We start from the raw sequence: 27,959 nt of genomic DNA on the forward strand, positions 1-27,959 counted from the left end.
CATTTTATTGGACTGCATTTTATTTGCCGACCAGCGGACTGCGATGGATTTGCTGGAGGATCTGCAGTTTATTTTATGTAATGATCAAATGAATGTGGTTCATGTTTTAGTTTTGTGAATTGTCCAATGTTCTAACAAGATTTTGGGGAGATGTTTTTAATGTGTCAACAGGGTGGCTGGCTCACTCATGTTTTTTGTAAGTGGTCAGCCAGTTACATTTCCCTGTGCTTTTCTTTTAGCTTTTCTGTGTTTTGTTTTCCCTCTGTTTTAATTTCTTGATTAGCTATCTTCCCTCCTCATTGATTTTAGTGCATGTGAGATAGAGTGACTGTGTGGTCATTTTGAGTGCATGCGTGTATGATAATTTTAGCTCTTCTCCACATTCATTTGTTTTAATAAGTGTCAGGGCACTGAGAACCTCGCCATTGGGCACCCATAAGACCCTCCTAAGACACCACATAGGGGAGATGCTGAGTCGCAAATAGGCACAACAAAAAGATTCTCACAATTACATGTTTTGGCCATTAGGGCCTTCATCAACAATAGACGCACATACATACACACGCATACTCATGCAAATGCAATCCACACACACGACTGCAATCTCAGGCAATTGAAACCACACTGCGAGCAGCAGCAGCACCAGTGCATGATAGTTCGCTCACTGCTTGAATACTGCTCAGCAGTGTGGGATCCGTACCAGATAGGGCTGATAGACGAGATAGAGAAGATCCAACAGAGAGCAGCGCACTTCGTTACAGGATCATTTAGTAATCGCGAAAGCGTTACGGAGATGATAGATAAACTCCAGTGGGAGACTCTGCCGGAGAGACGCTCAGTAGCTCGGTACGGGCTTTTGTTAAAGTTTCGAGAACATACCTTCACCAAAGAGTCAAGCAGTATATTGCTCCCTCCTACGTATATCTCGCGAAGAGACCATGAGGATAAAATCAGTGAGATTAGAGCCCACACAGAAGCATACCGACAATCCTTCTTTCCACGAACGATACGAGACTGGAATAGAAGGGAGAACCGATAGAGGTACTCAGGGTACCCTCCGCCACACACCGTCAGGTGGCTTGTGGCGTATGGATGTAGATGTAGATGATGGGAGTGGCAGCTTGGTGGGAGTAAGGAGGAGGCTGGGGTGAGGAGGGGGAGGGATAGTATGTTGGGGGTGGCGGATACAGAAGTTATCACTGTCCTCACCCGTCCATCCCCTTCCCTGTTCCCATTCCAGCACTACACAGCCGTCATTCCACCACTGCACCCAGTCTTTTTATCCCTCTTTTTTTCCGCTGCTTCTCCCCCTCCCCTCCTCTCCCACCTTTCCCCTGCCCTCTGTGTATCCTGCAACACTTCACTGTGTGCCACCCTCACCATACTATCCCTCCCCCTCCCTGCCCCAGCCTCCTCCTTACCCCCACCAAGTCACTACTTCCATCATGCACTGATGCTGCTTCTTGCAGTGTGGTTTCAGTTGCCTGAGACTGCAGTCGTGTGTGTGAGTTGCATTTTCGTGTATGTGTGTGTGTGTGTGTGTGTGTGTGTGTGTGTGTGTGTAAAGAATACTCTTATATGTCTAAATCTGATCTGGGTTATGTATGAAATATTAAACCACAAATATCATTAAAACCTAATGCTTCATTTTACTTTTTGACCTACGCCCGTGCCTTTTGCTGTGATGGGAGCAGCTAAAGTGGAATTTAAGGCATGAGATGTTGTGACACCATTCACATAGTGTTTGTTATTAAAAAACCTAAAGGCAGAATTCAAATTTGTAGCAGTATTGAAGCATCTGTTAATGTTTAGTCTAATACATATGTTTATATGATTCAGTGTGTGGAAGATTTCCTGCCAAAGTTACTTGGGAGGCTAGTTTTCTTCTAACAAGGGGGGACCTTACAAACTATCCATCTTTGATCTTCTTCATAATTATAGGATTTGCAATTTCTTAAAGCAGTATAATGTAATCTCCAAAAAACTAGAAAAATTTGTCATTAAGAACTAGAAGATTTCCAAGCAGTGTTAAGTATTAAAATTGTAATTTTTTAACAAATTTGTCGGTAGCTTAACACTAGCATAATTGGATTGTAATCATAAAGTCACTGGTTCAGACCTTGCTTGGAGCATACTTCTTTTTTGTACTTTTTCTTTAATTCCTTATTTATTAACAAATGGAAATGATAAATATGGAATTACAATTATTTAATGAAATTAACATACTTTTATTTTTAATTACTCGCCTATGAAATCAAATTAAAATTTTACAAGCATGCAAAATGCCTTTTTGTTAAATGAAAAAAAAAAAAAATTGTATACATCAGCAATAGTGTTAAATCTCTAGAAATAAAAATCTTGAATTTTCTCTTCGTGTTTTGCATTTTTGTAAAAAGTTCTAAATTTGTTGATAATATACTTGCAGATGTTATTTTATTAAAAATTATGGTTACATATTTGTTGCTTGCGTATATGAAAGGTGTGTGCTTCTCTTTTGCTGATGAATGCTGTGGCCGAAAGCTTTGTGTGTGTTAATTGTGCCTGTCTGCAGCTTAACGTATCTCGTTTACAGTAAGTAGCAATCTATCTTTTCCTACATTATCAATATTCCTAGCTGGAGTTTCTATTTTTTGGTTAAGATTTCATTTTTTAATAAATTTGGAATTTAAAAAATTAAAATAAAGTATGCTTTTACCAAGAAACTGTGATTACAATTCGATTATGCTATGTACTGAACTACCAATAAATTCATTAATAAACTACAATTGTTTTATACTTAACAATGCTCAGAAATCTTCCATCATTCAAAGGCAATTTTTTTTTAGTTCTTTTGGGAACTGAATCATAATGCTCTAAGAAATTGATATCTGGACACTGACCTACAAATCTTGGAAGTATGAAGAAAATTGACAAGATCTACTCCATAAGATCCACTTGTGAAATAGTTTTATCTGGCACTTACCTGCTATTACCATTAGGTGCAGAATCAAAGTGTTGTGTGGTAACCGCTGTGATTCTCAGGTTATATCAGTACAATAGCTTACATTTTAGTGTTGCAAGTTCTCACCCAATATTTAAAAAATTCTTATAGCGGCTTATACAGAGGGTTACCGCAAGCTGTGAATTATTTAGATGACGTTACACTCACTTTGTCTACCAGAGAACAATAACTAAACAACTAGAAACATCTGTTTAATAGACTTAGTGAATGGGAATGCAAACCACACACTGCATAACGATGATTGATATTCCCCGTATGCCAAAAAATTTGAAGGAGTTCCAGTCATTCTTAGACAACATAAATTTCTATGGCAAATTTATACTGAATGTTGCACAGTTATCACACTCTCTAAATCACCTTCATGTAAAGGGAATCAAATTTCAGTTGTTTGCCTCTAGACCGGCAGTGTACTGAAAGCTAAAATAGTGATTGAATTCTGCTTCCTGCATGGTCTCACAAACCAGGAACACATTTCATCCTGGCAACAGATGCCTCTCAATTCGGGGTTGGGATTGTTCTGTCGCATAAGTCTTCCAGTGGCACAGAACAATTGATTGCATACACTTCTAAAACAGTAACAGTGGCACAAGTAAACTTCAACCACAAAGCAAAGCAGGCACTGGACAATATTTACAGTATCAAAAAATCATGTTTCCTTATTCAGAATAAAATTCCACCTGCTCATGAACCATAAGTCATTAGTTTTGTTAGGCCCCCAAGCAAATCTACCGGATATGATGCTGCTACAATTACAGTGTTTTTGTCCATTGACTTGGTGCCAATCTTGCTTTCCACACTGTGTTGTCATGCCAGTTAGCTGCCTAGTTTGTGTCAGTATGTTTTAATAATCCTTACATATGATTTTCGATAAATGCTCCACTGACACATATAACATTGTCAGTTCTACGATTACTGTCTCATCCCCTTCATTATCCCACTGTTTACAAAACAGGCACAGTGCCTTAGACAAATTCAGAACTCAAAATATAAACACAAGTTCGAGCTCTACATCGGTGTTTTGTTGTATCTGACGAGACACATTATTCCCTTCTATCTGTACCCACATATCATGCAAACACTAGTCATCCAGTAATAGCCAGAAACTTTCGATTTTTCTTAGTTGGAAACTTGTTACAAACTCAGTGTGTTCCTGGCTCTATATCGCTTGCTTTTTGTTCAGAGCCTGTTTTAAATGTAGAGATGAGTAAATGATCGCTATAATGCTCATATCCTATGCTTTGTGTCTGTATAATGCTTTTTATATTCTGACATTTAAATATCTGTATAAAGTAACTATTGCCAGAATTAAAAGCAAAATTGTTGTTTTCTGCTTTGCTATTGAGGACATACAGGTATGGTTAAAACAATGGAGATCTGAGATGATCTTTTTTACTAATAGGCATTGTGGTAATGAAAACTACTTTAGAAAATGTACATTTAGTTAGTAATCCTGATTTTGCAGGCAATATGTAGCTATTCTGCCGCGCGGGATTAGCCGAGCGGTCTCAGGCGCTGCAGCCATGGACTGCGCGGCTGGTCCCGGCGGAGGTTCGAGTCCTCCCTCGGGCATGGGTGTATGTGTTTGTCCTTAGGATAATTTAGGTTAAGTAGTGTGTAAGCTTAGGGACTGATGACCTTAGCAGTTAAGTCCCATAAGATCTCACACACATTTGAACATTTTTTGTAGCTATTCTAAACAACATACATTGTATATGATTGGAAAAGACGTTTTTAGTGACCTTTAGTGAGGTAAAACAGGAGTCTAATTCTTCTCATGATACACACGAATGCATTTGGAATCATCCATGTTGATAAACCGATTGGTATTCTTTCAGTGTTCTCCCCAAGTTAAAATACTTTTATGTTATAGATGTACAAGTGAGTGTTAGTTTACTAATTGTTAGTCTGTCCTTCATAATCCAACTTATTTGTTTGGTCTTCCATTATTAAATTATGTAAGTACTTTCCTGAATGGCTTGTGATGTTTCAGGCTGCATACCAGGAACAGCTGCTACGTTGTTGTACAGCCCTTATCAGTATAGATGCAGAGAGCATTTCCACTGCACACCAACATCTCTTCTTTGTTATTATTTCAGCTCTTGGACTGACAAATGAGCAGAAAATTGCAGATGATGCTGTAGGTAATGTTTTTAACATTTTTATATGTAAGGTTGTTAAGTCACATTGAAACAATATTGTAAACAGATTAATAATGAGTTGTGGTATTCCAAACAAAATACAGTGTGTAACAAGTATCAAGGTAAAAATGTTTATAGGATAATAGAGATAAGGCAGAATGTGAAGAATTGAACTAACTGTGATTCAACAGGGAATATTTTTATATTTGTTAAATGAAATTATTATGGCTAAAGATGAATGAGTCTTTATTAGAGTGAAATCTAGTGTTGGTGCTATCTTTGATAAGAAAAACACAAGATTGCCATTGGATATAGTGGTTCAAAGAAAGCAGTGGTCTATGGGACTGGAGAAACCATCTCCACCTCCACCCCCACCTGGCTCCTACCATTCTATACTCACTTGCTTTCTTAGACATACACTGTTTACATGAAAACCCAGGCCTAACATGCTGAGACAACACCCCATGAGCTGAATATAAAGTGACAGCTACACACTTTTTAAGTCTACTGCATGTAGTGTACCTCTCCTCTCATTCCTTACAAAAGGGATTGTATCCATGAAAGTCCAAAAGTTGTGTTTCCTTTCATCTACATACTTTTGGCTCCCTCATTAACGTTTCATTTTAAAGAATATTTGCAGTTTTTTTTAAATTTTGTTATTTACTTATTTCTTTTCTTTACCCAGTAGCTTTTTCGTCTTATCCGTTCAACCTTCCCCTACTCCATTTTCTTCTTCCTATTTATGTAAGCCATATGTTGCCTCAGCCCATTGTGAACAGTTATGTTGTATACTATATTCTAATTGTTGTTCTGAGAGCACTGGAGAGAGATTTGTGCCACTTTCTGTTCCATGGCCATTGGCTTTGCAAATTAGAGTATATGTATGATATCTGTGTGTTTATCATAAAGTATATCTCATATTTTTCATTGTATTGTGATCATTTTGTGTAACTTCAATTGTAGTTATCAGCTGCTTTTAATCTGAACAGAGTGGCTTTCTTACAGTTTTGGAGATGAAAGTTTCTTTGGAGAAATGGGAGACTATTAGGGACAATGTGAATTTTTCCATGCACAGAATTTATACGGGATAGGCAACTATTCTTCAAGGTACAATAGGAACAATTGAGCATTTGGAGGGATAGGAAGAAAAATGCTTCCATGAGGCAGACAGATATCAAGCCAGTAGATGTAACAAAATTATAAAAGGGATAATTGCTACTCACCAAATAGCGGAGATGCTGAGTCGCAGATGGGCTTGTTGTGTGTATCTGTGACTCAGCATCTGCGTTACGTGGTGAGTAGTAACTATCCTCTTCATAATAAGTCATTAGATGTAGTTGTTAGCAGAGCTGTTCGGCAAAATAGAGAAACAAAGGGAGGAGGAGGAAGAAGAAGAAGAAGAAGAAGAAGAAGAAAATTGGAAGTAATGACTGGGAAATAGGATAAATAATGCTTAGTCTGCGAAGAAAAAGAAATTGGAACATTATATGGAGGAGCTAGCACATATCTTCTTTTACTTCCTGTATCTTGCACTGCATTATGCTCATGAGCAACCTGTCGTCTGTATGAATGACCACACTCAAACAGTGGACAAGGCCAAGTTTTTTCTGCAAGTTGCAGAGCTTGCTGCTCAAGTTAGTATTGTCAGTATCAACTGTTAGATTTAAACAACATGCTAGGTAGAATTCTGTCTTCATAGTAGATGGCTGTTGTTCACATGATATGTCACTAAAAATAGAAGAAACTGCCGAAAAACTAGAATGAGAGAGGGGTGAAAATGTGAGATAAAGAAGGAGAAAAATTGTATAATAATCAAAAATAGATTTCTTAATTCCTTGAGAAGTACCTCTGTTTATTTTGGTACTCATTTTTCTTTCTAGTATTTTATCAGTTCATACTTTAAAAAAAATTTCCACTTCCCCACCTCTCTCCCCCTCTATTCTCCATACATCTACACTATTCACAAAACAGAGAATTCAGAATCTAGTCACACTGAACTTTATGTTTTATTAACAGCTTGTCATAATACCTGTAACATGGATGATTAATTGTCTCTGATACCTTTGTTTATTTAACATTAAGTACACCCATCTGAAAAGTCTTTCCCTGATTACATAAATTGACAACTCAGGCTAGAAGTAAGATACAAATATGAAACTGGTGTCTAATTGTTTACAAACTATCAAAGTGTTTTTCACACATCAGTAAACTTCCACATGAGTACGCTTGGTAGCACGTAGCACATCTAGGCGAATTTCAATTTCTGTCCACACATTAGCCACCATCACTGGAGGGATCGATTCAATGACTGTGGTTATCCGTTGCCGCAGGGTTTCAAGATCTGGTACACGTGTTCGGTAGACCTCGTCCATAAAAAGAAGTCTAATGGGGTTATGTCAGGAGAGCGTGGAGGCCAAACCGTTGGCCCATCACGACCAATCCATTGCCCAGGAAAGGTCATATCGAGATAGGCACGGACGTCCAAACCCCAGTGAGGCGGTGCACCGTCTTGCTGAAGCAAGACATCCGGGTGATACTGAAGCAGCTGAGGAACAGCATACAGTTGAAACATGTCCAGACACATTGCAGATGTGATGGTAGCCTAAGCGAAGAAGAATTGCCCGATAATTCGATCGCGCAATAGCGCGCACCAAACATTTACCTTTGGACTGCCTCTGGTGCACTCCATGAGCTCGCCAGGGGGTTGTGAAGCCCAAATGCGCACATTATGGCGATTCACTACTCCACTGACAAAAAAGGTCGCTTCATCGGAAAAGGCAATTCGTCTGAGATAACCATCATCATCCTCAATACGTGATAGCATTTCGACTGCAAAGTCATATTGACGTGTACTGTCATTGGGCAACAATGGAAGTGGAAGTTTACTTATGTATGGAAAAAACTTTGATAGTTTGTAAACAATTAGACACCAGTTTCATATTTGTATCTTACTTCTAGCCTGAGTTATCAATTTATGTAATCAGGGAAAGACTTTTTGGACACCCTGTATTTCACTTATTGTTTTCATACAGCTTTCATGTTTCTGTTTTCTTGTTGTAAAATCTTGACTTCTCTGTGTACCAATATCACTTTTTTATTGATAAAATACATTGTCCCCATCAATATCCTATGTGCTTCTTTCTTGAAATGTGTATTTTACTTTCAGAATTTATCAAATCAAAGTTTTCTCCTGTGTGTATTCTTTCTCAAAGTCATACAGTGACCAAAATTTAGAGATGTTCTGGTTAAAAATGGTACAAAATGGTCATTGTTTCTCATCTAGGTGTGCTGAAGCTGCTGGGCAATAATGAGAAATGTGATTTAGAGGGGCTATTTGAGAAATATGCATTGTCAGTGTTAGAAGATCTGCAGAGAACAGCAGAATCATGGTCTGTATGCAGTTCAGAGCGATTCATCTTTGAAGCCATATTGAGACACTCAGGTAAAGAATTTTGAATCTGAAATTTTATCATCACCATTAAAACAGCATATTTTTGATACTGTTTCATCATACTGTATGCAATAAACATGTGCATCAGTGATTCCCGACCTGGGGGTATTTATCTTCTGAGGGGTGGGTAAAAACAAAGAGGTTCAATTGTGTTTTGGTCACAAAACTAAATTATTTTTAAAACATCATTACTGTTTCATAAGACTGTTATACTGATTACATAAGTTACCAATAATTAAATTTTTTTTTTTTCAGATATAGCATTAACATGTGATTCAGTGTGGTAGAGGGTACAGCTTATTGAATGTATAACATTTTCACATATTCCATGCACTTTGTACCATGCATCTTTCTCAGTAAAACAGACATACACATCACTTATGCTTATATGTCTCATGAAAACACCTCCAAGTTGTGCGTAGACCAGAAAGTACTTCATTAAGCTAGGTATACACAAGGGTGTTTTTCATTCTACATCTACATCTACATGACTACTCTGCAATTCACATTTAAGTGCTTGGCAGAGGGTTCGTCGAACCACAATCATACTATCTCTCTACCATTCCACTCCCGAACAGCGCGCGGGAAAAACGAACACCTAAACCTTTCTGTTCGAGCTCTGATTTCTCTTATTTTATTTTGATGATCATTCCTACCTATGTAGGTTGGGCTCAACAAAATATTTTCGCATTCGGAAGAGAAAGTCGGTGACTGAAATTTCGTAAATAGATCTCGCCGCGACGAAAAACGTCTTTGCTGTAATGACTTCCATCCCAATTCGCGTATCATATCTGCCACACTCTCTCCCCTACTACGTGATAATACAAAACGAGCTGCCCTTTTTTGCATCCTTTCGATGTCCTCCGTCAGTCCCACCTGGTAAGGATCCCACATCGCGCAGCAATATTCTAACAGAGGACGAACGAGTGTAGTGTAAGCTGTCTCTTTAGTGGACTTCTTTTGTGAGCAAAACTTGTTGTGTAAACAGTGCCGAGTTTCAGCTCACCAGTAGTGTTAGAGAGTGGGTCTAGATCTCGGGTAGTTGCACTCTGTGAGTTTAGACTTCTTGTGTAGGTGGCACCTCCATGTGTTGAGAGCTGTTTGCCATAGCTCCCAGACAAGAAAAACTGTACCAGCATTGTTGGGAAGGCTGAGAGTAATACTAGGTGAGTGCTCAACAACCAGTTGCATCCAGGATTTGTGCTGTATTTCATAATTTTTATGCTACCGTTTGTTGACAATATACTCATATTTTGCCATTCTCGCGCTCACGATAAATGAAAGCACTCGTGAAATTGCATATTTTGAGCCATAATTTGTGCCCATGGCATGTTTCCGAGTGAATATATCACCCATTTTACCTCCTACATGAACAGCACAAGCAGTTAACCTATTTTGAAAGTTGTAGATTTCCAACACAGCAAAGAATTTATGAAAACAACATGGACAAATTATGTAGAACCAATAAACAAAAAAATTGTCGCCAAGGAGACTCAATCCTTCATTAATATGAGCAAGAGACTGGCATGTTAGCCATTGCGCTTCATAGACACTCCAACTAACTGCCCTATAAACATGTAGCGGCATTGTCAAGATAGTTGAAACTGCTGTCATGATGGATATGCACTGTGAAGTGATTGTTAGCGACGTGTAGGCAAAAAAAGTGATGGAGATAGCTGACAGGAAGTGGACTCAGGATGAAGTTGTGAATTTAATTAGCTTGTACAAGAAATGGCAGCATTGTGGAATGTACAGTTACTACACTATGGGAACCGACGTGTGAAGCATAGTTTGTTGACTTAAATGGCTACAGTTTTTAATGCCTCCAAAGAAGATATATACCACATTAGTCACCATTTAAGAAATCAGGCGAAGTAGTTTTATAACATAGATTAACTGATATAAAGAAACAAGTGAAGCTATCTTTGAAAGTACAGTGTGGGGCAACTAAAAGTGGCCCAGAGAACAGAGTTCCAGGTTACAAAGAAACACAGCACAGGAAAGAAAATACAATTCTATCCTGACTATAGCAGAAGTTGAAAGTGACCACCATTCATCTCCTGACACTTTTGGGCCATGGTCAGCAAGTTGCTGAAGGTGGATCAAAGCTGAAGTGTTGGAACTGCTACAGTCTCATCAAAAATGTTCTGCTGTAGTTCTTGACTACTATGAGGGTTGTTGCAGTATGCCTTAGACTTGAGGGCTCCCCACACAAAGTAGTCACACACTGATAGATAAGGTGACCTGGGTGTCCAGCTAGGGCCATAACCAGATTGACCTCTGCTAACGACTCTGTTAATCATGAAAATTGTGTGAATGTGCTCCAAGGTACAGCCAACTGTTTGAGCAGTTGCTCCATCCTGTTGGAAGTAACTGCAAGTCTTTTCCTTCTCTGTTAATGCTGCCACAAATAGTTTCAAAATGTTGGCAATGTAACATGCCAAATTTAACACATCCAATAATGTGGCATACAGACACTGCACACCAATCCCCAATATTCTGATCATGCAACAGTGTTTTGTGGAAGCTATGCAGATTCTCTGTTGCCCAGAACCTGTGATTTTTTTGAGTTGATGTAACCACTCAGGTGAAACCAGGCTTAATCAGATATAAATATGTCCAAGCCATTCATTGTTATCTCAGTTAAAAAACCACTCACGAAATTGGAGGCACTGAGGAGCATCTACTGGTTTTAATGCAAGGACAACAGGCACTCTGTAGGGATGGATATGCAGTTCCAGGTGGAGTATTTGTCCTCACGATCGATGTGATATGCCAGTCTCTTGTGATAGGCATTAGGTTGATTTGGTAGATCTCTGGAGCATTTTCTGGTGAAATGCAGCCACATTTTCTGGTGTGCAAGCAAATTTCAGACTGGTTTTTTGACTTGTTCAAAACAGACCTTGTCTTACGCCATTTATGGTCTAAGTGTTGCACGACACTTTTTCTTTGACACCACAACAGACCACACCATTTCCACGACTCTGTAGTCACATAACTTTCCACAGTGAACACCCGCTGCTCCACTGTGAGTACCATCATCCTCTTTGCACTGCTGCACTCACACTGACCAAGCTGCACTACACTCTGAACCAGTCTGGATCATGTGGTGGGCATTCACATGCTGTGTGCATCACGAGCTGTGGTTGTATGCACAATCACATCCAATTGTATCCACTAGTCTGGTAGGACTGCATCAAAATTAAGTACCGCACCCTTGTTATATTGCCACTTACCATCACAAGCAGGTTGTTCAATATTATGGTGCGGAACTGAGGATTTGACTGGTTCTTTTACATTTTTGAAGTGCTCTTTGAAGTACTGTTGAAGTAATTCACCAAATGTGTTTCTGGAAATTATGTTTTTTGTAAATATTGTGAAAACAGCCCTCAATTTATGGACTCATCTGCTCTTTATTGCTGTTGACAATGAGACAAATATGGTACAAATTTAAAGGATATTTGAAATGTCTGACTTGCTCTCTAAAATGCTAGGGAGAAGTTTTTAATGTCATAATGGTGGCTGACTCATTCATGTATTTTGAAAGTATTCAGGGAGCCACACACCTCTGTCATCTTTTTTTATAATCTGTGTTAAAAATTTTTTAGAATGTTGTACAATAGTCAGTCTTTTACCATTTGAGTGATAGCGAGAATATGTGGATGTATGTGAATAAGGAATATAGAGAGTATGTTAAAGGTGTAGTGTGTGTGTGTGTGTGTGTGTGTGTGTGTGTGTGTGTGTGTTGGTTTTTCAACAAAGTTTTTTGCCAAAAGTTCATTTTGTAACAGTCTTTTTGTTGTGACTCAGACATTTTAATGACATTTTGAAATATAGTTGACCTCCTCTTGGTTATTTAATGAATGTGTCTTATCAGTTTTAAGTTTAAAAAATTAAAACTTGCCTTGCACAAACCTTCCCAGATAATTTGTTTCTGCACTTTAAGTTCACCAAGAGAAAATACCAACCAAATTCTCAGTTCTGCTATGTAATATAGAATGACCTGCTTGTGTCAGTAAATGGCAAACTAATAGGGTTGCAGGAGTTAATTTTGACACAGACCTGTCTTCAGTTATTGCATCCCTGAAGTCTGATGACACATTTTTGACCTGATAAACATAACTTTCCTCACCTATGATGTAGTTGTGGTTACGCTGTGTTCTCATCTGTGCACCTAAATGAATCTTGCACAACTATGAAGACATTCAGAAAGGGGTTGGTACACCATTACAGAAAGTACAAACTAATCTGGTAAAGTCATCTATATCATCAAACTCCTTTGTCCTCCAGTTAAGGTGGCATACAGAATTTACAGCATTTATGAAAGTAGATGATAACATTTATCAGAATTCAGGGAGCTTGTGAGACTGAAACTAATTCCAATTGACAAAACATTTCTGCCCTGCCAAATTTTATCTACTTACACAAAAGATTATCATCATTTTACTGCCCTTCCACACAGGACTTAAACGGCAAATATACTTTTGGAATCTGCCAGCTGTAAGACACACAATTTCTCCAGGACACAAACTACGCTCACCTGTCCAGTCTCACCCAAACATTCACCATCAACGATCTATAGCAACACTGGCCAGAACCAAACTAAACTAAACTCTGTCTGAACAGACCTTGGAGGCCCAACAGTACCGACCAGCCTCCATATCATCCCTAGCCCACAGGCCAGTAGACAACTGAATAATTAACTTCATCCCACATACTGACGGTTGGATGATGATGTATGAAACATCATGAGCTGTGTTCAGTTAAATTACTCTATCCAACTCTGTAGATATTGCCACCAGAAAATTATACTTCGAAACATAAGTTAAAATCACCTCCTAAGTGACTGTATACATTGAAATGTATTTAACCTAAAATGACGAATATAAAGCATATAATGTAACTAAGGTGGACTGCCATCTAATATCTGCTTCCATAGCCCATTAACGCCAGATTTTGCCACGCTGTCCTAACAGATACATTCATCATATGTCCATATCGATTTCCTCGACTACTTCACAGTTTTGCTTGTCTGTGAGCACTGACAACTCTATGCAAACGCCACTGCTCTCAGTCGTCAAGTAAAGCCATCAGCCACTGCGTTGTCCTTGGTGAGAGGTAATGCCTGAAATGTGGTATTCTCGGGACACTCTTGACACTAGCTCTCGAATATTGAATTCCCTAATGATATCTGAAATGAAATTTCCCATGCGTCTAGCTGCAACAACCATTCTGCGTTCAAACTGTGTTATTCTCATCTTGCGACCATAAACATGTCTGAAACCGTTTCACACGAATAATCTGAGTACAAATGACAGTTCTGCCAATGTACTCCATATTTATACCTTCCACACGCAAAACTGCCGCCCTCTGTATATGACTGCGTATTGCTATCCCGTGACTCTTGTCACGTCAGTGTATATATTCTTACGTCATACCAATTAATCTGAACTGCAACTACATATTTGTAAATGAAATTGATAATAACTTTTATCAATAATATTCAGAATGGTTTTGTCACAAAAGCATCACACACAATGGTTAACCATTACAAAACGAAAATTACATCCTGTTAGAAAAACGTATGTTAGATTTACACGAATTTTGCTAATGGTAACAGTTGCTAATATTCTCATAAATGCCTCAGTCAATTCCCGACGCTTTGTCCCCCACACAGTGGTCTGTCGATCCTACTTATAACTTGACTGTGCTGTGATGTCAGACAAGCCACTTGTCAATTATTTTTCTGTCAAAATTGTAATGTCTTACATTGGTTCCTCCAGTGGAAACTGTAGGAACACTACAGGAAATAATTCTCACTTCATTCCCATTCTTATAAAATGGGTTTTTCTAGTGAGCTGCTTTTTTTTTCTGCAGCCGTCCATTCCATGGACTCAACCTTTTGCTGGTTTCCAAGGAGTGTCTGCCCTCGGAAATTGCCCCCGTACTTTTAGTTTGTGCCTTTTCATGTATTTACACCAGCCACCTGAAACTTTCCGTAAACATGGTCTCAAGTCTGCCACGATGACATGATGTCCTTGGCTGCACTGCAGCCCTACCAACACAACAATGGTAGTTACTGGCCTTCACATGGTCCCAAGAAGTCTAATTTCAGTGCTTAATTAAAATTGAAATATCTTGTGATCTACCACTTGGATCACGACACTGGTTTCACCGAACTTACTGTAGTAAAATTTCACATATATGTCTATATCATTCCACATGATTATTTCTCCCGTACATTATTTTAATTTATTAACTTACTGAATTGGAGAGCAATGAGTTTCTTCTGTGGAATGACTTATCACTGCCAAACAAACCCCACCCCCACTGTTTGTAAAATTTCCATTAGTTTTGAATAACAAAATGAAAAACACCTCTTTTCGTTATTTCTGTAACACATGGTTATATTTCACTTTTGCCCATTTTCTTTTTCCCCTCACCCATTTTCCTATTACCGCAAATATTTGGCTATACTTTGCAGACTCTAGCAAGGGTGGCAGCACCTCCCTCCACAGCAGCATCTCCATCCCCCAGCTACACTCTCTCTCTCTCTCTCTCTCTCTCTCACACACACACACACACACTGTACCAAAAATTTTTCATAGTGGACAGTTTATATTGGTAGCCTTTGCTTTAGTGCTATCATGTTACTGTGGTCAAGTGTCTTCATTCTGGAACAGGTATCAATGCAAGCTTTTGCTCCGTGTGGTTTATTTTGGAACTCAATACCAGATAAAACATGTCAGGTTTCTGTCCACTAAAGACATTGGCTCTTGCAAGAGATTGTAATCCTGCTGCACAGGTTAGTGAAAAAAACAAATCAGAAATATGTATTCTTCTTTTGTAATACCTGTAGACTTTTGGCCCTTCAGGTGCCCTTTTACCAGTAAAATATGTATGGCTGTAGTTCATGCTGCAGTTAGGAAATCCAGTCACCGTACATCAGCACCAGTAAAAGATTTCCACTGGAGATTACCTCATCAATAGTCATAACAGATTATACTGTATATACATACATCCTTCCTCTTCTCATTCTTTATTTGCATCCTCCGTTGCAAGTGAAAAGTTAGAGGTCTTTGTTTGCGTGGTCATTATCCACAACAAACATCATTACAAATATTAGTTTTATAAAGGAAAACTCCTTTCCCTTGCTGAAGTCTATGTTCATTTGTATTCCAGATGCACTTTACATTTTAAATTAAGGTATCGAAGGTGAATTTAATATGGGATAATACATTATAGTTTTTATAAGTGGTACTTGTAGATGAAAACAGTTTACATCACAATTGTTACATTAATAATTTATTACTTACAGTTACTTGTTTTTTCAGTCGAATTCTGCATTTCCTCTCATCTGGTCATAGGTAAGAGGTCGCACTGTCACTTCGTTTATGAAACATTGACACATCGTTGTAACTAGATGTTCATTTCATGTCTTTTCTCTTATGCGTTTACATAAGTGTTGTGACTCTCTCTCTCTCTCTCTCTCTCTCTCTCTCTCTCTCTCTCTGTGTGTGTGTGTGTGCGTGTGTGTGTGTGTGTGTGTGTGTGTGTGTCCATCCTCCTTCCTGTCTTCCCTCCCTTCCCCCTCTTCTCCCAGAGACAAGGCTTAGGATTTGAATTGAACTGCTGAAAGGAGAAAATATAAAAATGCAGCAAATGAATCAGGGGAAAGGGAATACAAATGTCTAAAAAAAAAGATTGACAGGAAGTCCAGAATAGCTAAGCAAGATTGGCTAGAGGACAAATGTAAGTCTTGAGAAACATATATAACTATGGGAAAGATAGATTTTGGCTACAGGCAGGTTAAAGAGGCCATTGGAGAAAAGAGAAGCAGCTTTATGAATATCAAGAGCTTACATGGTAAACAATACTAAGCAAAAAAGGAAAGCTGAAAGGTGGAAGCAATATTGAGAGGGGCTATAGAAGAGAAATTTAATGGAAGGCGGTATTGTAGTAAGAGAAGAGGAAGTAGATGAAGATAAGATGGGAGATATATGGTGAGAAGAATTGGACAGAGCACAGAAAGACTTAAGATGAAACAAGGACCCTGAAGTAGATGACATTCCCTCAGAACTGCTGGTATCTATGGCTGAGCCAGCAGTGACTAAATAATTGCATGTAGTGTGCAAAATATATGAGACAGGGGAAATACCCTCTTACTTCAGGAACAATATAACAATTCCAATTGCAAGAAATCAGGTGCTGACAGGTATAAATTATCGTTTAATAATTCATACTTACAAAATACTTACACAAGTTATTTACAGAAGAATGAAAAACCAGTAGAAGCTTACCTCAGGGACGGTCAGTTTGGGTTTCAGAGAAATGTTAGAACACGCGAGGCAATACTGGCCTTATGACGTATTTTAGAAGATAGGTTAAGGAAGGACAAATATATAGTATTTGTAGATTTGGGAAGGCTTCTGACAATGTTAACTAGAATGTTGTTGTTGTGGTCTTCAGTCCAGAGACTGGTTTGAAGCAGCTCTCCATGCTACTCTATCCTGTGCAATCTTCTTCATCTCCCAGTACCTACTGCAACCTACATCCTTCTGAATCTGTTTAGTGTATTCATCTCTTGGTCTCCCTCTACGATTTTTACCCTCCACGCTGCCCTCCAATACTAAATTGGTGATCCCTTGATGCCTCAAAATATGTCCTACCAACTGATCCCTTCTTCTAATCAAGTTGTGCCACAAATTTCTCTTCTCCCCAATTCTAGTCAATACCTCCTCATTAGTTATGTGATCTACCCATCTAATCCTCAGCATTCTTCTGTAGTACCACATTTTGAAAGCTTTAAATTTCTGAAGATAGCAGTGGTAAAATAGAGGGAGCAAATGTTATTTACAACTTCTATAGAAACCGGACAACAGTTGTAAGAGTCTAGGGGAATGAAAGGGAAGCAATGGTTGAGAAGGAAGTGAGACAGATTTGTAGCCTGTGCCCAGTGTTATATAATCTGTACATGGAGCAGTTTTTGGACTGAAGATAATGGCAACAATGACAATAAAAACACCACCACCTGATTTACATACATGAGAAAAAGAAATAGTCCCAGTATCGATCCCAGTGGCACACCCTGCATTACAGTTTCTCATAGATGGAATATTGACTTTTGTCACCCTGTTTTGATAATTTATGTTTATGTATTGTTTATAGCTTTCTAGGTATGTGGACAGGAGTCCAAGAGATGTGTGCATAGTATTGTATGCCCTTAGTGGCTGCAAGAGAAGTAGGTACTAAACCAAGATCTAAAAATACGTCGACTGAGCAAGAGCTGGACTCACACCCTAGAGGACGATGGTTCAAACTCATGTCCGGCCATCCTAATTTAGGTTTTCTGTAATTTCACTAAATCATTTCATCCAAATGCTGGGATGGTTCCTTTGAAAGGGCATGGCCAACCTCCTTCCCAGTGCTTCCCTAATCTGATGGGATTGATGGCCTCACTGTTTGGTCACTTCCCCCAAATCAACCAACCTACCTTTCGAATAACAATATGCCCACGGCATTCTTTTCTTCATATAGGTAGGTGCAGACATTGTGCAAACATTCTGTAACAGCTCGTGGGGAGTTGAGATCTTTTTGAAATCGACATTGGGTTTCCGCGAGGAAACTGTTTTCATTGAAACAGGCATTGAGCTGTGCCAGCATCACTAACACAGGTATCTTGCTATTAGTGGGAATCAGTGATGGCTCTCTCAACTCACTGTGTCCTTTTAATTAAATTTGCAGTTGGTCTCATTCTGGCCACATGCTTTAATGTTTGTGTCCATGCAGTCAACTTTGAACATAAGGCAAGGGTCAAACAATGCTCCCAAATTTTTGACAGCTTCATGGCAACTCTGCAAGATGTTGCCAAGTGGATCTTATTTATGTAATGTCATCACAATTTCTTTAAAAAGCGATGTATGTAAAATGAATGAAAAGATGTATCCTGCATGTTGACTGAAAGTGTTGGTACCATAATTATATATATATAAAATTAAGCCAAAATTGACTGACAGAAAAAATATCACAACAACAAAAAATAATTAATGGAGAGTAATGAAATTTCGTGAATACATTTGTCTAGTAACACATTTATGTGATTAACGTTGCCAAGATCACAGGTTACATAAATGTGAGATAAACCATTGCAAATGTGAAATGCTGGTACAGTAATTGGTGTAATCACCAAAATGTTGAATGCAAAAAAACATGAATTGCGTTGTACGGATTCTAGACATCAGTTTGTGGATGGAGTTCCATGCTTGTTGCAGTTGGTCAGTACAGGGACAGTTAATACTGCATGTGGATGACACTGCAGTTGTTGTCCGATGTTGTTCTGTATGTGCTCGATTGGAGACAGATTTTGTGATTGAGCAGACCAAGGCAACATGTTGACACTCTGTAGAACAGTTCGGTTACAACAGCGATATGTGGCAAGTGTTATCCTGTTGGAAAACACCCCTGGACTGCTGTTAATGAATGGCAGCACAACTGGTTGAATCACCAGATTGACGTGCAGTTTTGCAATCAGGGTGCTTGGGATAATCATGAGAGTGCGACTGCTGTCAAATGAAATCGCAACTCAGACGATAATGCCAGGTGTAGGTCCAGTGTGTCTGTCATGCCAGTGTGTCTGTCATGCCAGTGTGTCTATCATGCCAACAGATTGGTTGTTCACCCTCAACTGGCCGCCTCCTACCCAACACACAGCACTGAGGCAGAACCAGCTTTCATCAGAAAACACAACAGACACCTCCTTGCTCTCCAACGAGCTCTCTCTTAACACCACTGAAGTTGAAATGGCGGTAGCTGGGCATCAGTCTTTATTTGGTGTGGTACGTGTAAGATGAACATGACTGGACTTGGCATAAGTGCTAAAGGAAAGAAAAAAAAGGTTTGCTAAAAAAAAAAAAAATGTGCTAACAGATGGTTTAGTAACAATCAATATAAAATATCAAGAACTTCTGAAGAAATATCAGGAACTAGAAATGAAATATAAAGTATTTGACGAGAATAATCAACTAGGCCAAAACAACATTGTTGTTAAAGGTAATTCCATGCAAAACTATGGTGTTTGCTGAACAATACAAGCAAGCAAGCAAGCACTGTGTCTAAGTACTTCTGATTAAGAATCAAAAAAGAAATTTCTGATGCCAAAATGCACCAAATGGCTCCTTCCACATGCCAGCAGTCATGGAAAAGCCTATCCACTCTCTTTCATGAAAATGTACATTCGAAGCCATTCTGTTTTTGTGCTGCTTTAAATGCAGTGGTGGGGAATATTTCAGCTGAGACAGTCATGTAAAAAGAGATGACCATTTGATTATAGGAAATGTCAATGGCATGTATAAAAATGAAAGCAAGACAGCCCTGTGATATGTTTTCAATACTTATTGCCAAAGCTATTTCATATGAACATCGTCATAACAGGAGTGCCAGTGCCACAGTGGTCATTTGAAAATAAAGAAATTCAAGACTTCCACTCTGAGCTAAATAACTGTGTGAAAAGTTAAACTAAGTACATTTGCTAGACTGAAGTGAAATGAACCATGATGAACATAAAAGCCATGGATTGCACACAAATACAAAGGGGAAGGACAAGCTAGTCTCCAATATAAGTGAACTGTGGCACATGGATAGGAGGGGGTCCAGTTGCTTTGGACTACAACCACGAGACTTCTTTTTAGAATAAATGTCCTTCAGACCACTGTCCAGAGATGCAGTTTGGATGTGCACGAGTCCCATTCACTTGAAGAAAAGCTAAATTTGAAATGAATTACACAGTTCTTCCATGAATCTTACTGTTCTGCTGGACCAGAGGACGCAGATTGCAGGTATATTTTTAGGCCTGATGAAAGCATTTGACATGTAAACGACAGTTAGTTTCTAAAAAACTCAGTTATGTCATGTTGGGGATCCATCCATGAGTCTTCTAGGCACGTACTGTTGAATGCACACATACAAGCTACCCCTCCAGTCACATTCAAGTGATCACCACCTATATTCGATGTTAATGTGCAATGACCACTGACAAACAGCAGGTGGCAGCACTAGCAGTGGAGGGTATATAAAGCATGTGGATGGGGTGGGAAAAGCAGTGCTGTCAGTGTCTTACTGTGGCAATGGAGCTATTCATCTGACATCCAAAAGGGCAGCATTATTGCCTTTCAGGCTACAGGTGGATGCATTTCTGGAAGGGTTAGTTTGTAAACTGTTTGTGTGCTGCCGTGCTTAATGTACACCCTGTATGCCAAAGTGGCACTATCCACAACAGGCACTGAGGCAACTGTGGTGCACCATGGGCCACAGATGATGGATGAAGATAGCGGCAAGCCTGTGTATGGGCGAATAGATGTACAACTGTGGAGCAACCGACTGCCCAGATGAACCAAGGGGCTACCAACAGTGTCTCCTCAACAACTGTTCAGCACACGTTGCTTCATATGGGTCTCCCCAGCAGGCACCAGGTTCATGCACCCATGCTGACTGCTATTCATCAGTGATGATGGCTGGAATGTGTATGCCAGTGCCGCCACTGGACTTCTACTGATTGGTGGCAGGTGGCCTTTTGATATGGTCATTGGCGCGTAGAGTGAGAAACATCTGGAAGCAAACACCCTGCAACAATCATTGGGAAGGTCCGGGTCAGAGGATGGAGCTTTATGGTGTGGGGAATGTTTTTGTGGCATTCCGTGGGTGATCTCATCATTCTGGAAGGCTAATGGATCAACACAAATATTTATCTCTCTGGTATTATACATATAGACTGAAGCGGTGAGTGAAAATTTGTACTAAGTCCAGGAATCGAACCCAGGTCTTGTATTTACTAGGCAGGTGCGTTAACCACTAAGCCACCTTGGCATGGCAGCTCACACAATTGCACGGATTAGCCAAGCATGCCTCCCCCATCGATCCAAATTCTCACTGCTGCCACAGTCTACTTTAAATTCCCCCTTTCACACAAACAGAATTGCCAGGGCTCTCCATGTTCTGGAATAACACCTTGGCATCGAACATAAATGGGAATCCAGCCTGAAACCCTGATGCAGGTACTTACACAAATGAAATATTACAATATCAAAGATATTTCTGATCTCATACAGATACACTATGTGATAAAAAGTATCCGGATACCTGGCTGAAAATAACTTAGAAGTTTGTGGTGCCCTTCATTGGTAATAGACGTGCAATACGGTGTTGGCCCACCCTTAGCCTTGATGACAGCTTCCAATCCTGTGGGCATGTGTTCAATCAGGTGCTGGAAGGTTTCTTGAGGAATGGCAGCCCATTCTTCGTGGAGCGCTGCACTGAGGAGAGGTATCGATGTCGGTCGGTGAGGCGTGGCACGAAGTCAGCATTCCAAAACATCCCAAAGATGTTCTATAGGATCTAGGTCAGAACTCTGTGCAGGCCAGTCCATTACAGGGATGTTATTGTTGTGTTACCACTCCACCACAGGCCGTGCATTATGAACAGGTGCTCGATCATGTTGAAAAATGTAATCACCATCCCCGAATTGCTCTTAAACAGTGGGAAGCAAGAAGATGCTTAAAACATCAATGTAGACCTGTGCTGTGATAGTGCCACGCAAAACGACATGGGGTGCAAGCCACCTCCATGAAAAACATGGCCACACCATAACACCACCACCTCCGAATTTTACTGTTGGCACTACACACGCTGGCAGATGACATTCACCGGCCATTTGCCATAGCCACACCTTGCCATCGGATTGCCACATTGTGTACTGTGATTCATCACTCCATGCAATATTTTTCCACTGTTCAATAGTCCAATGTTTATGCTTCTTACACCAAGTGAGACATCGTTTGGCATGATGTGTGGCCCATGAGCAACCACTCGGTCACGAAATCCAAGTTTTCTCACCTACTGTCAAACTGACATACTACTTGCAGTGGATCCTGATGCAGTTTGGAATTCCTGTGCGATGGTCTGGACAGATGTCTGCCTATTACACATTATGACCCTCTTCAACAGTCGGCGGTCTCTGTCAGTCAGCAGACGAGGTCGGCCTGTATGCTTTTGTGCTGTATGTGTCCCTTCATGTTTTCACTTCACTATCTCATCAGAAACAGTGGACCTAAGGATGTTTAGGAGTGTGGAAAACTCGCGTACAGACGTATGACACAAGTGACACCCAGTCACCTGACCACATGTTAATTCTCCTGCGCTTGCAACCCTGGTTAATCTCCTCCGTTGTCATACCGTACGTGTCGGCAACAATTAAATTAAACTACATAAACTTTTAGTCCCATGTCCATTGTTTCTATTTAGCTTCCTATTTACTTGTACACAGTTGAACATGTTTAAAACTGTATTGTGTAACAGGTTGTGTGCCGTGTCGCCCGAAAAAAGAAATGTTGGTTCGTGGATAGGTGACCATCCTGGGACATTTACATATGACAGAATTGTTCTATATTGTTGAGTCAAGTCTTCATATCGCAGGAATGCAGAAGAAAGGACCAAGACAACAACTTCTGACAACAGCTAGTTGCAGTAGCAGGGATGTGTCCAAAGGTAACCAAAAAAGTCGGTTACACAGGGATCTATATGAAGCATCCATTGAAAGCAATATTTGTCTTCACAAACTTACAATTCCTATTATCAAAACCTTCATGCACAAATTTTGCTTAAATCAAAATATACCAGATGGATCAACATTGTACCAAAAAATTACATACTGACAATTTACGTGTATGTTCTGTGAGAAATATGCATTGGACTCAAGGACACCATTATCTGGATTTCAGTGATTGAAACTACAGACATTTGTGGCTGTTACATTGTAAGTTTCATTGTTGGTGCTTTAAAAGAAGGGCCTTCTTCTTGCTATTTAGTGACCAACAAAGAACTTGAAAAAGTAAATCATTCTACGATCACCAGATTTGTGAATGAGGATATTAGAAAAATATTTCCAGAATGTTCTGCAAATGAAAGGGTGTTCGTGTTTATTTCAGATGCTGCTCCCTAGCAGGAAACTAATGAGGAGGTATTGAATAGAATTGGGGAGAAGAGGAGTTTGTGGCACAACTTGACAAGAAGAAGGGATCGGTTGGTAGGACATGTTCTGAGGCATCAAGGGATCACAAATTTAGCATTGGAGGGCAGCGTGGAGGGTAAAAATCGTAGAGGGAGACCAAGAGATGAATACACTAAGCAGATTCAGTAGGATGTAGGTTGCAGTAAGTACTGGGAGATGAAGAAGCTTGCACAGGATAGAGTAGCGCGGAAAGCTGTATCAAACCAGTCTCAGGACTGAAGACAACAACAACAACAACAACAACAACAACAACAGCAGCAGCAGGAAAAGCCCTCCAAGTATTTTATCCCAATTTGATTCATGTGACACGCTTTGCTCATGGAGTACATCACCTTGCTGAAGAAGTACGTTCCACATTTGTGAATGTAAATAAACTGATTTTACCCAAAAAAAACTGTTTCTAAAGGCTCCTGTTCACATCAAGCCCTACAAAGAAAAACTACCAAATTGCCTTTACCTCCCGAACCAGAGGTAACTCATTGGGGTATGTGGATCGAAGCTGTGTTGTTTTACAATGAACATTTCGAGACCATTATAGGGGTAGTAAATGACTTCAATAGTACAGAGGCTTTGGCAGTTTTCCAGTGCAAGGAAGCTTTTAATGATTCCGGTATTACAAAAGACATTGCTGTGATTAACACTTATTTTTCCCATATATCTGCAAGTACTAAAAAGCTTGAAACTCAAGGTTTGGTGTTGAATGAATCTATTCAGTTAATGAATAAAATTATTCTAGTGAACTCTTCATTGCTGGAGGAATTCCCAAGAAAACTTAAAGAAACTTTGAAAACATTTTAAACAATAGCCCAGGCTTTGAACCCTTGTGCCAAATTGATAGTTTTATTAAGGGGATGGGTGAACTTTAACCAGAAACAATAAGTGCCAACATAGCACCCAAATTCAAATACTGCCCAGTTACCTTAGTTGATGTAGAATGGTTCTTTTCTGCTTATAAAAATGTTTTGAGTGATCGAAGACACATTCTTACTACCAAACATTTGGAACAGTACTATTGATAATCATTATAAAATTATGGTAAATAACCCTTGTAACAAAATATTGGTTAAAACACTAAAGTCGGTGGTGTTCATAAACAGAGCACAGTAGGCACAAAATCTAAAGCTTGTTGCTAACAGGGAGTTCACTCAGTTCAGGGAAGTCTTGGGTGAGAAAGAGAGCAGAAATTATCATGTTATGGAGCATCTTGAGGAGGAATTTTTTACGTCTGACATCAGGTCATACGAACCTAAGACTGTGCACCTAATAGTATGTCACGCAGAAGTAACAATGATTACTGAAAGCCTATTATAGAAACAGCCATCTTCAAAAGCATTGTTTATGTTTTTAAATGACTGTGAAATTGAATTAAAGCTGTTGTAATAATGCAGTGAGCAGAAGGAAGGTTACTACTAGAGTCACTATCTTCAGATCATGATTATCATTAAGGCAGTGACTCGACACACTTTCCCACCCTGCCAAACACTGCAAACCTATAATACAAGTGGCTGTGACCAAACATGGCAAAAATGAAAATCGAACTTACCACCCTAGCACTATGTTACATGATCAGTAACATTGCTTATAGTGTGCATTTTCTGCTTTGTTCCAATCCTGACTCTGAACAGGAATATGATGCCCTTTTTGCAGAAAACTTTTGCTGTGCCTAAATGGTGGATAACTTATGTAGTAGTAGTAATCAGTGGTGCCAGTGCACAGCCATGGGAAGACAATGTTTCTCCAACCTCATTTTTTTCTCATTGTCACTAAAGGCCATTTATTTTGCAGCAAACACTGTTTTACCAGTGTTAAGTAGTAACTCAGTGGTAACTTCCTAACCACCTCCTTTTGGTGGAAATGATTATTTTTTGCTGTTAGACTAATGCAAGGCTTGCCTTCAGTGTGAGTTTGTTCAGATTGATATGCCTAGTCAGATTAAGGACCTGCTCAAGACATGACCTCCTTGGTTGGGAACCACCTAACTTCTATGTAAGAATATAATCAACATGTTCAGAGATAAAGTATCATATTTTACAAGGTTTTGTAATGATGGCAGAGGACTGAAACTGATCTGAGGCTTTTTGAATCTTAAAAAGTGCATTCCAGGCTTTAATAAGGGTACAGCCATAACCATTAGAGGAGAATATGCTTGTGACTGTCAACTTTCTCCATCTATAAGTCTACATCTTTATCTACATTTATACTCCTCAAGCCACCCAACGGTGTGTGGCGGAGGGCACTTTACGTGCCACTGTCATTACCTCCCTTTCCTGTTCCAGTCGCGTATGGTTCGCGGGAAGAACGACTGTCTGAAAGCCTCCGTGCACGCTCTAATCTCTCTAATTTTACATTCGTGATCTCCTCAGGAGGTATAAGTAGGGGGAAGCAATATATTCGATACCTCATCCAGAAACGCACCCTCTCGAAACCTGGCGAGCAAGCTACACCGCGATGCAGAGCGCCTCTCTTGCAGAGTCTGCCACTTGAGTTTGCTAACCATCTCCGTAACGCTATCACGGTTACCAAATAACCCTGTGACGAAACGCGCCGCTCTTCTTTGGATCTTCTCTATCTCCTCCGTCAACCCGATGTGGTACAGATCCCACACTGATGAGCAATACTCAAGTATAGGTCGAACGAGTGTTTTGTAAGCCACCTCCTTTGTTGATGGACTACATTTTCTAAGCACTCTCCCAATGAATCTCAACCTGGTACCCACCTTACCAACAGTTAATTTTATATGATCATTCCACTTCAAATAGTTCCGCACGCATACTCCCAGATATTTTACAGAAGTAACTGCTACCAGTGTTTGTTCGCTATCATATAATCATACAATAAAGGATCCTTCTTTCTATGTATTCGCAGTACATTACATTTGTCTATGTTAAGGGACAGTTGCCACTCCCTGCACCAAGTGCCTATCCGCTGCAGATCTTCCTGCATTTCGCTACAATTTTCTAATGCTGCAACTTCTCTGTATACTACAGCATCATCCGTGAAAAGCCGCATGGAACTTCCGACACTATCTACTAGGTCATTTATATATATTGTGAAAAGCAATGGTCCCATAACACTCCCCTGTGGCACGCCAGAAGTTACTTTAACGTCTGTAGACGTCTCTCCATTGATAACAACATGCTGTGTTCTGTTTGCTAAAAACTCTTCAATCCAGCCACACAGCTGGTCTGATATTCCGTAGGCTCTTATTTTGTTTATCAGGCGACAGTGCGGAACTGTATCAAACGCCTTCCGGAAGTCAAGAAAAATGGCATCTACCTGGGAGCCTGTATCTAATATTTTCTGGGTCTCATGAACAAATAAAGCGAGTTGGGTCTCACACGATCGCTGTTTCCGGAATCCATGTTGATTCCTACATAGTAGATTCTGGGTTTCCAAAAACGACATGATACTCGAGCAAAAAACATTGTTCTAAAATTCTTCAACAGATCGACGTCAGAGATATAGGTCTATAGTTTTGCGCATCTGCTCGACGACCCTTCTTGAAGACTGGGACTACCTGTGCTCTTTTCCAGTAATTTGGAACCCTCCGTTCCTCTAGAGACTTGCGGTACACAGCTGTTAGAAGGGGGGCAAGTTCTTTCGCGTACTCTGTGTAGAATCGAATTGGTATCCCGTCAGGTCCAGTGTACTTTCCTCTGTTGAGTGATTCCAGTTGCTTTTCTATTCCTTGGACACTTATTTCGATGTCAGCCATTTTTTCGTTTGTGCGAGGATTTAGAGAAGGAACTGCAGTGCGGTCTTCCTCTGTGAAACAGCTTTGGAAAAAGGTGTTTAGTATTTCAGCTTTATGCGTGTCATCCTCTGTTTCAATGCCATCATCATCCCGAAGTGTCTGGATATGCTGTTTCGAGCCACTTGCTGATTTAACGTAAGACCAGAACTTCCTAGGATTTTCTGTCAAGTCGGTACATAGAATTTTACTTTCGAATTCACTGAACGCTTCACGCATAGCCCTCCTTACGCTAACTTTGACATCGTTTAGCTTCTGTTTGTCTGAGAGGTTTTGGCTGCGTTTAAACTTGGAGTGAAGCTCTCTTTGCTTTCGCAGTAGTTTCCTAACTTTGTTGTTGTACCACGGTGGGTTTTTCCCTTCCCTCACAGTTTTACTCGGCACGTACCTGTCTAAAACGCATTTTACGATTGCCTTGAACTTTTTCCATAAACACTCAACATTGTCAGTGTCAGAACAGAAATTTTCGTTTTGATGTTTTAGGTAGTCTGAAATCTGTCTTCTATTACTCTTGCTAAACAGATAAACCTTCCTCCCTTTTTTTGTATTCCTATTAA

The 27,959-nt window shown here is 39.7% G+C and overlaps 1 protein-coding gene across 1 annotated transcript in view; it reads left to right on the plus strand.

Moving 5' to 3' along the window:
* Window positions 1-27,959, plus strand: part of LOC126236192 (dynein axonemal assembly factor 5) — a 96,133-nt gene that overhangs the window by 19,713 nt on the left and 48,461 nt on the right. The window contains exons 6-7 of the mRNA XM_049945295.1: window positions 4,992-5,142; window positions 8,423-8,581. Coding sequence (XP_049801252.1) covers window positions 4,992-5,142; window positions 8,423-8,581 — 310 coding nt within the window. The remainder of the gene's footprint in view (window positions 1-4,991; window positions 5,143-8,422; window positions 8,582-27,959) is intronic.

Source organism: Schistocerca nitens, chromosome 2 (genome assembly GCF_023898315.1).
Source record: "Schistocerca nitens isolate TAMUIC-IGC-003100 chromosome 2, iqSchNite1.1, whole genome shotgun sequence".
NCBI classification, from domain to species: Eukaryota; Metazoa; Arthropoda; class Insecta; order Orthoptera; family Acrididae; genus Schistocerca; species Schistocerca nitens.